The 10,316-nt window shown below is 42.8% G+C and overlaps 2 protein-coding genes across 2 annotated transcripts; both read right to left on the reverse strand.

The window, feature by feature from the left end:
- Positions 1 to 188: 188 nt before the first annotated feature.
- Positions 189 to 5,948, reverse strand: lap3 (leucine aminopeptidase 3). Its single transcript, XM_003449722.4, has 13 exons — positions 5,758 to 5,948; positions 5,468 to 5,589; positions 5,332 to 5,386; positions 5,140 to 5,245; positions 4,123 to 4,282; positions 3,865 to 4,029; positions 3,154 to 3,312; positions 2,928 to 3,052; positions 2,745 to 2,833; positions 1,187 to 1,289; positions 1,000 to 1,079; positions 809 to 921; positions 189 to 688 (listed from the first exon to the last, which is right to left on the reverse strand). Exons 1-13 carry the CDS (start codon positions 5,854 to 5,856, stop codon positions 502 to 504), a joined length of 1,563 nt encoding a protein of 520 aa, XP_003449770.2. The 5' UTR covers positions 5,857 to 5,948; the 3' UTR covers positions 189 to 501.
- Positions 5,949 to 6,384: 436 nt separating this feature from the next.
- clrn2 (clarin 2) lies at positions 6,385 to 10,227 on the reverse strand. The gene is made up of 3 exons (XM_003449686.5): positions 8,803 to 10,227; positions 8,201 to 8,380; positions 6,385 to 8,133 (listed from the first exon to the last, which is right to left on the reverse strand). The coding sequence occupies exons 1-3, from the start codon at positions 9,053 to 9,055 to the stop codon at positions 7,865 to 7,867; spliced, it is 702 nt and encodes a 233-aa protein (XP_003449734.1). The 5' UTR covers positions 9,056 to 10,227; the 3' UTR covers positions 6,385 to 7,864.
- Between the last annotated feature and the right edge of the window lie 89 nt (positions 10,228 to 10,316).

A 10,316-nucleotide genomic window follows, 5' to 3' on the forward strand; every position in this document is an offset into this window, starting at 1 on the left:
GAAAATAAATAATTTAAATAAAAGATTGGGGGCAGCACATTGCCTCTAAACCAGCAAGGTACTGTCCACATTCCTTTTCTTTACAAAAAAAAAAAAAAATTATCACATGACTATAATGAGGTACACAGTGTACATCCATGCTCAGTAGAGCATGTCAGAACAGTGACAGTCATACAAAACACTTTTTATTTACCAGTAAGAATTTATTTATTCATACTACAAAAAATACTGTTGATGCTACACAGCTTCAGGATGACAACAGGACCAGGGACTGGTCTGAGACTGATGCATGTGGTTTACGGAAACAGTGAAGCCCAGATATTTTACAAAAATATCTCCATTTCATATAATTATATCAGTTTATCCAGTGGCCTGTTTCACACTGTGTGGCATTTGACCATTGTGTTAGGCCCTCAGTCTCTGTTCCTACTGAACAATCACTGTTGAGTCTTGCTAGAAGATTGCGAAAGAGTCTAATCAATTTTTCTTGTCCATCTCCTTTTAGCCATTGTGGGCTAGACCAGCAGCAAACTCCACCAGTGTACGTGTTGGTCTTCCAGACATGCCTTTCCTCAGGTAGGGGATTTCGTCTTTGTTACTCATCACACCGGCGATGTCCAGATGAGCCCAGTGAGGAGCTTTGACGAACTCCCTCAGGAATGCAGCTGCAGTGCATGCACCACCAGAGCTAAAAAGAAATCACTCATGAGAAGAAAAAGAATTCCAATTCATTGCACACTGGAGCATTGAGTGGACGTCTCTCTGCTGCAGCGATGCCTCTAACAGGAGATGAGACACAGATACGTACCGGCTGTACTTGCCAATGTTGTTGAGGTCAGCCAGCTGGCTATCAGTCACCTGTTTGGTGTAGTGCTGGAACAGAGGCATCCGCCACACCCTGTCACCTGTCACAACACTAGCCTACAAACACAGACACACACACGTTAACAGAAGAGCTGATGGACTGAGGCACCGTGTTTTAACGTGTATCTGCGGTACCCTGTGCAGCTGCTCCCAGAGCCAGTCAGAATTTGTAAAGACTCCTGCTGCTGCTGAGCCGAGCGCTACATCCATCGCACCTTGAAGACAAAATACGCCACGATTTTAACATTTATCTATGATTAATGTCTTGCAGCATAATGAAAATTTGATGTCACTGTGTAAACAACTGCTGAAGAAATCCTACCTGTTAGCGTAGCAACATTGACAATGGCTCTGGGGTTGAAGACATGTCCATAACAGAGAGCATCAGCGAGAATCAGTCTGCCCTCTGCATCTGTATTATCAACCTGGAACACAGAAACAAAAAACACTGTACAACTGTACAAATACAGTAAATGGCCTGGTACTTACAGTGGTGTGAAAGAGAAAAGTTATCCAAACCTACCCAGTCCTGTGTGAAAAAGTAGTTGCACCTCTTATTAACTGCGATTAACCACATTTTTTGGAAAGCTGAGTTCAGTTTCACTAAATACACTCAGGCCTGATTACTGGCAGACCTGTTGAATCAAGAGGTCACTTAAATAAAACCTATCTGACAGGTTAAAGATCTCAAAAAGCAACACATCATACCTTGATCTAAAGAAACACCTTAGAAACAAAGTAACTGGGATCTATCAGTCTGGAAAGGGTTACAAAACCATTTCTAAGCATTCCAATGAACCATGTTGAGAACCATTATACAGACATGGAGAAAACATGGAACAGTGGTGAACTTTCCCAGGAATGACATTACTCCAAGAGTACATCGATAAATCATCCAGGAGGTCACAGAAGATCCTGAACAACAACTAAACTGCAAGCCTCACTTGCATCAGTAAAATACGGTGGTGGTAATGTTATGGTCGGGGCTGTTGTGCTGCCTCAGGACCTAGAGGATTGCTGTGGTAAATAGAACCATAAATTCTGCCGTCTAGAGGCTGCCTGAAGGAGGCTGTCCAGCCATCTGTTTGTGACCTCGAGCTGAAACGCACTTGGGTTCTGCAGTAGGACAAGGATCTAAAACACACCAGCAAGTCCACCTCAGAATGGCTTAAGAACAACAAAATGAAGACGCTGGAGTGGCCTAGTCAAAAGTCCTGACCTGAATCCAAACGAGATGCTGTGACATGACCTTAAAAAGGCAGTTCATGCTTGAAAACCCTCCAGTGGGGCTGAATTACAACAATTTTGCAAACAATTGGGCTTAATTGGTTGTTGATCAATGGTCATGACAGTTTGCATATTAATGATCAAGGAACTGACCTCACAGCCCAAGAACTGACCTGACTGTTTATAAGGTTGGGGAAACCTGCGGTCAGCTGAGACTGAAGAAGTCATTTGGATGAGTGACGAAACGTTTCTCCCACTGAAAACGCTACCTCCAGATGAACAGAATCAACCCTTTGGGATCTGCAAAGATGATTGGGCCAAAATTCCTCCACAGTGCTGGAAAAGACTCACTGCCAGTTATCGCAAACACTTGATTGCAGTTGTTGCTTCATGGGTCGTCAACCAGTTATTAGGTTTAGGGGGCAATCACTTTTTCACACAGGGCCATGTAGGTTTGGATTTTTTTCCCCCCTTAATAATAAACACCAGTCAGAAACACATTCATACAGCACTTTAATCTATGTCCAAGCACCTTCTAACATTCAGAAGCAACTAGACGACCCACTCCAACACTTGAGCCACATCTGCCCACATATCGAAGCACAAGCACACTCAGGTAGCAGTTTGATGCCCCTTTTTAGGAGTCCACTCACCTGGATTGTTTTTCCATTCTTGGCTCTGACAACATCACCTGGTTTAGTAGCCTTCCCACTGGGCATGTTCTCACATAAGGGGGCTAGACCTGAATGAATCAGGGCAGTGAAATGCTCAGACTTACATATATTACGTATGACAAAAATACCCCCCCCCAGGGTATTTTATATCAAGATGCTCACCGATAATGTTGACAGGGAGTTTCAGAGATGCTGCTGTGACGATGGAGGCGCACACCGTGGCAGCTCCGCCCATGTCGGCCCTCATCGCATCCATAGAGGCAGAGGGCTTCAGAGAAATGCCCCCACTACAGACAGAGAATCATAAAGACAGCACTGTATGGTGTAATGAAAAGGTTCAATGAGACATTTACAGTATCTGATCCCAGCCCGTGTTGCTGTGTGTTACCTGTCAAATGTGATGCCTTTTCCTACTAGGAGCAGCGGAGGCTGCTTACTGTCAGGAGAACCGTTGTAATGTAGCTCCAAGAAGACAGGGGGCTCCTCTGAACCTTTAGACACACTAAGGAAGGCTCCCATCTGTTGTTCCTCTATCCAAGCCTGCGGTCTACAACGGCACAGTTTATTAGAGAAAAATCTCCTCTACTTTATCTACCTTTCAGAACAAAAACAGGATCGATAAATAGACAACAGTAATTCACTTTATTGGACCTATTCAAGTACTGGACACCCTGCGACAGTCTGGCAATCTGTCCAGGGTGCACCCTGCCTCTTGCCCTGTGGCAGCTGGGATAGACACCAGCCCCCCTGTGATCCTAAATTAGATAATTGGAAGAGAATGGATGCATAATAATATGCCTTCAGCCAGGGGAATGGGACACCATCTTGTACAGTATTTGATTAGACACTGATGAGAGGAGGCAAAGGAATTTGAAAGGGTCTTGAAACCTGGAGGGGAGTTTCTTAGATGCTAGAGCGCAGCAAAAAAAAAAGAAAAAGAAAAAAGAGCAGAAGTAGATGCAAAAAATTGTTTTATGATTATTTGTGACAATACATGGAATAGTTTCCCCTGAAATATGCAACAGATTAAAGTCCATGTTTTTTTCTTCCTGATTTTGAAAGCGGTGCCGGGGATGATGATGATTAACGAAACACTGACCTCTTGTGTATGGTGACTCGATCAGCATGTGGAGCCAGTTTCTCTTCAATGGTTTTGGCAAAAGCAGTAGGCGTGATGTGATTGGCGGGCGCTTCCATGAGAAGCCGTGCCAGGTTTTGGCCCTCTCCATACATGACGCCTTTCTCCCAGCCGACCACGTCAGCGCTAGGAAGAGTCAGACACAGGAAGTAGCATGTCGCTGTATTTACAGTGTTAAAGGCCTCTGACAGTCAGTGAGCCTCAGTTTGTCGGATCTACCTGCCGTGAAGCTGCGTTGTTACTTTGGTCTTCTTCTTGGATTTGAGCTGGTCATACTGAAACAATCCCAGAACGGCGCCTTCTGCTGCTGACTGGGCATCACCACAGCTGTCCACCTCCACGTGGCTCACCTCCAGGTCCTGAAGTAACCGGCAGCCAGCTGAACGTGCATGAATGACAGAAACAAACCAGGCACGAATTCAGCATAAACCGGACTGAGTGCAGAAGAAGATGTAACATGCAACAGAAGCAATGCTGTGCAATAGAACCTAAAGGTGACAAATCTGCATTACCTCTGAGCTAAAATTCAAATCTGATGCATTTATTTTTTACCTTTTAAACATCCCAGAGGTGTTCAAGCCAGGAAAATTCCTTTCCGAATCAGAGGTTGCACTTTTTTTCTTTACTTTCACTTTAGGATCCAAAGCATTCAGAGGTGCTGTGCTATGCTCCAGTACCCAGAGTACACAGATTACGCAAGCACCCATTCGCAAACGCACCTTAGAGTTGTACATTTCCAAGGGTGTTAAAGCATAACGACAGTTTCCACACTGACAGATTATTATAGAATGAGTATTTGATTAACAAACGGAAAGAATAAGAAAAGGCCAGTTAACTTAGTGGCTGATACAATTAAAGGTCAGTGTCCTTGGGATAGGTCATAGATAAAGAAAAAAGAGCCAGATGAGGGTGGCTCATGCATCTGGTTAGGATGCCTCCAAATAAAGGTTTTCTAGTCATGCCCAACTGCAAGGAGATCCCGTGGTGGACGCAGAACCCGCTGGAGAGATTACATATCTCGCACCATGGGATCCATTATAAGGAACTGGAATCTACTATAATCTACTAATCAGAAGATTGGTGGTTTGATCTCTGGCTGATGAAGTGTTGACTGAAGTTTGAAAAAATTGCTTGTATGAATGGGGAATGTTGTATAAAGCATTAAGTGCTCAAACAGAGAACAAAAGTAAAGTGCACAACACTTTACTCCTTCTGTTATACACACCCACGCCATACCTGACACAGCCTGCCTGATGTTCTCCTTGCTGGTGTCCCAGTTTTCCGTGCCACAAACACCTGCGTTGTTCTTACCCAAACCGACTACTGCTACACATGGGAAGTCCTGCAGGAGACACACAAACATCATCCATCAGGAGATCTCAGACTGAGGAGACGGGGGTTCATAAACATAAAGTCACACCTTATTACCTTGTGAAGTCCATAAAATACTCTGCTTTTGCCGTTCTTGAGTGCAGGCCCAGAGCTGGGAAATACAAAGGTTTATGAGGCTAATCGCACACAGAGAATGCTGTTCACTCTCAGCCTGCAGGTAACAGAGACTCACAGTTTGAGCAGCTCAGAGAGCTTTCCGGAGAGAGACTTGTCAAACCCTGCAGCCGCCTCTGTCAGATGAAGAGTGCCCTCCTCCTCCTCCTCCTTCTTCTCAAACACTCCCAGCACCAGACCCTGCAGACACACAAACACAGTTTAATATGATAAAAGATGCAGACGGCCACATTCTCACGCATGAACCTGCAGAGCATCTGAACCAACACGCGGAGCCGAACTGATATAAAACCTGAATGAGTCTCGTGTGATGATGATGATGTAACTGCCACCAGATGCTAAACTCACCTTTCTGTCGCTCAGGTGAGTGTGTGAGACACAAAACGACCTGCAGGAGTTTGTCCGCACCGCCGTCCGCGCAGCTGTCCTCACCAGAAACATTGTCATCTGCTGCACACACACCGAGAGCCCAAATAAATCACTTTTAAAGGTCGTACACTGAGCATGTGCGAGAGGGAGCCGAACGGTCGCGTTTATTTGTACGTCACAGTGAGATGACGGAGAGGGGCCTTTGTCGCCACCTAGCGGCAGATGGATAATTGATTAAGGGCCAGTATTACGGATACTGGTGATATTATTTGGCGATCAAAGCAGTTTAAGAAGACCTAAAGCTGAAAAAAATATGTGGCAACTTCATACTTTTAATGAACGCTTTATATTTATTTTCACAGGTTCCTTATTTGTATGTTAAAATGACTTTAATATAAACTGATATGAGTTCATTAAGTAAAACAATCTTGACATAAACTGCAAAAAGAATAAAAAACACACAAGTACATAAATTTATCTTCATTTTTTTTAATTTTTGACTATAACATGAATCTACTAATAAATATTCTTTCAAGCTTGACATTAAAAAGCATCATCAGTCTTCTTCTGATCAATATTAGTAGTAGCTACAGCAAGTCTCCATTATAAAAGTTAACTTTATACATGGAATGATTTTTAGGGGATTCTCTAACATCATTAAACAATGTGTATATGTGTGTGAATGAAGGGATATGGGACATTATATGTTGTGGACCAGGGGTGGGTAGTTAATCTTCCCAATGGGGTCACATTAGAAACTGACTGTTCTTCAGGGACAGTCCAATAAATTATAAAAAGTTCAAATTAATGTCAGGCCGCATAAGAAACAGTCTCAGTTTGTCATGTGGCCTTCTTTGGGAAGATTGTCCACTCCTGCTGTAGACAGTCTCTTAAGAAGAAAAACAAAGCTTTGGTGTCAAGGGAAGTCATAAATTAGTCACAAAAAAGTAAGCACTTGATGTTTAATGCTATCTTATATACAGATGCCTGAACACATGTTTCTATGAAGAAGGGAGAATGCATCTTGAAGACTGTGAAATACCTGCTGATTCAACATGAACTCTTTTTCAAAATAATTTTTTCACTTTTTTTCTAACATACAACTTTTTTTGTCTTCATAGAAAGATGTTATAGGAAGACTTTACTTAAAAGCACTGTCCTTTATTTAAACACATCATACAATTATTTATTGCATCATCGGCTAAGAATCTCTTAAGCTCAGCATTTAAAACTTATTAAAAATGAATAAGTAAATAAAATATATCAATAAATAAATTTTTAAAAAGCATCAGAAAAGGACCTGACAGAGACCAAGTACTCGAGACATTACACTGTCTTTGTCAACACATAAATGTGATTGAAAAATAATCATGTATTTGCAAACAGTATGTAGATGATGAGTGGGGTAAAAGGTGTAATTGAGGATGGACGCTTTGCAGCCTTTTCATTCATTCAGTCCATCTCTTCTATCTCGATGGTCCGTCTCCTGCATGAACTGACTGACCAAGGAGACGTGAATCTTCTTCTACCGTGAATGATTGACATAACTAAAGTAACCCTCTATGTTCTTTTGCAGACATATATCGCTGAGCTTTGAAGTGTCTGAATGAAAATCATGATGTACAAACATAGTACTGCGCATTAACACTTTATTTACACAACTATTTAAAAGAAAAAAATCTATTTTCATACTGACTTTAGGATCTGTGCTGCACACTGCAGCACTCATTCAAAGTATGAGATTTGGCATGTTTACTTTTAAGCTTGACTTTTACTCTGAAAAATCAAACATAACAATGTATAAATCCATATGCATCAAAGGCAGATTTATACTAATACATTAGTCATTTCAAACAGCTGCATGATCATCAAGGTAAGGACGAATTTGCCTGGGCTTTGTATGTGAGTTAGGCGCCACTTTAGTCCCAACTTGTTAATTTATGTTGTTATGACTCTGTAATTCTGGCTGTAATTAACCTAAAACTCAGTTACAGCTTCAAACGAACAGGGCCCTGGCACTGTGTTGTTTTCACATTTGGCGCTTGTCCATCACTAGTGATGAAAATGCTAAAAAAAAAAATATTCTTCAGTACAGCAGGTCCACAGCAGAGACAGTCGGTTCTTCAGGTTTTTTGATCTCCGGTTTGGGCAGCTTGATCCGACTCATCGCGACCACTCCACAGACAGCAAAGTGAGTTGCAATGCTGCCTACGCCAAGCCAGAAAGACCAGTCCAGACTGTCATCCAAGACGACGAGGACGAAGAGGTTCTCCCGAAAGTTTGCCACTCGCTCAGTCAGACTGTGGTGTCTGACAGCTGCCAGGAAGCACAGAATACCCAGGGCACCAAACAGAGCTGCAGACAAGAGCAGGCAAGTCAGGGAAAGGACAAAGAGCAAAATGATGCATCATCTGAGACATACCAGCGATGAAGTTCCACAGATAGAGTCCCTTGTGCCCTTTGATGCTCTGGTATGGAACCTTGCGTGCGTTGTAAATGCAGAAAGACAGACTGACCAGCGCAAAACCCACAGCCACCAGCAGGAACAGGATCACCATCATGTGGAGGCCCCCATTCAGTGTCCGCACAAGCTTTGGGAAAACTGAAGAGAGCAGAAAGAATCAAATACTGTATCTTGTCAGCTCTGTTGGACTGTATAAAAAGTAGAGCTGTAACCCTCTACATTATTATGTAAATTTGTGGATAGCAAACAAACTTAGATAATTTTAGTATTTTGTTTGCTACCCAAACCCTAAAATTTTGGTATATTCATTAAAATAAGGTCACACGCTGATTTTTGTGAGTGTGAAATTGGTTTGAGTTCACAGCATCAGCTTCTTTGTGCCTCTCTAAGGCCTATGATCATATCTTAGTAAATGTTTTATACTCATGTCACAACTAAAAGAACAAAGTTTGGGTTCAGGGTGAACCCCCCTGTAAAAATAAACAAAAGTAATGCTCAGGTGTTGTTCTACTCTAATAAGACAGCATCTGTGTAGTTTTAAAAGTCTGAAATCGTCTTACTGTAAATTTTGGAGCGCCTGTGCCCGAGCCCGCACCTCTTGGTCTTTCCTCCCTGGAACAATCCGTAATAAATGCTCCCGATGAACTTGTCCAGCTCGGGATTTGACGCATTCACTATCTCCACCCCGGTTTTACACAGGATCCGCCCGGTAACCCACCGCTCCGTGGATAAAGCCACCACCAAGAGGACCACCGAGCCGATACAGAGCGCCGAGGCCACCGAGAATGTTATCCGCTTCCACAGAGAAGGCATCTTACGAGCCCATGGTGCCCTGAGGCAGGGACCGCAGTGCGCGCTCGGCGATCACCATACGTTTATCCCACAATTAAAAAAGAAAGAAAGAAAAAGAAAAGAAAAAAAAGCATCATAAGTTGCTCGCACTGTTTTGTAGCATCAACGTGCTGCATTGACGTGAGTCACAAGGAAGGGGAAACTAAATCCACGGAGGTCAAAGTGATCCCTCACCGGGAGAAACTCTATCCGTGCTGCGCGCTTGGTTTCTGCTCTCTCTCTCTCTCTCTCCCTCTTTTCACTCTCCTCTTTATTCATGGCATGAATTAACCTTTGCTGCTCGGCTTTTGCATGCAGAAATCTAACCGGTGACCTATAATTCTGGTTACAGCTTTAAAAGTCATGTAACCGTGTTAAATTATGACAGATGTGGTTCATTATGTCCCAGAGCCTGAAGGTCAGTGTGGACTATTAGCTACCACGAGGGTTTATTGGCCCCCATCTTTGTTTTTCGACTTCCACTTTCTTACCTTCAAGGCATTGCTGAAATTAAGCAGACATAAAGTCTTGATGACTTTGACCTCCAAATAGTAAATAGTTTGTGGTCCAAGTGAATGCTTTTGGCAAATTTGAAGAAATTTCTTCAAGATGAGATGTGTTCAAAAGCGAGTATTGTAGATGTACTGTTAATCTACTTGTTCCATCCAAGGTACGCAAAAGAGCATCTCTGAACACAAACTAGATGGTCTAGAGCAGCAGAAGGCCGGACCAGGGGGTTTTCTGTCCGGAAACACGAAGCTGAGGCTAGAAGTCACATTAGCTCACCAAAATTGCACAATAGCAGATTAGAAAAGGTTGCCTGGTTTCTGGGTTTTGATTTCTGCTGTGACATCAAGATGGCAGGGTCCGAAATGGGCATAAAAGACATGAAAGCATGAATTCATCCTGCCTTGTGTCACCTTCTTGGAGGTGTAATGGTCTGCCAGAGCCCGCCTTCAAAGTAAAAGTTGTGTCTCTTGAGATGCGTTGGCTGCAGCGATATATAAGAAGAGCACAACCACGCAAATCAGCAAATTCCTTAAATACTGAACACATTTGTGTGTGTGTTTCTGTTACTTTCACACAACTAATTGCCTATAGGTGCAATTGGAAAAGGGTTATGATGATAGTGAATCAATTGCATATACGGTAATAAAAACTCAATCAGCTTTCTAATAAATGACGTCATTCTACCTAGCATCTTTCTGGTGTCTGATGGGGGGGGTTGGTGGTGGGGGGGTAA

Source organism: Oreochromis niloticus, linkage group LG6 (assembly GCF_001858045.2).
Source record: "Oreochromis niloticus isolate F11D_XX linkage group LG6, O_niloticus_UMD_NMBU, whole genome shotgun sequence".
Classification (NCBI taxonomy): Eukaryota; Metazoa; Chordata; class Actinopteri; order Cichliformes; family Cichlidae; genus Oreochromis; species Oreochromis niloticus.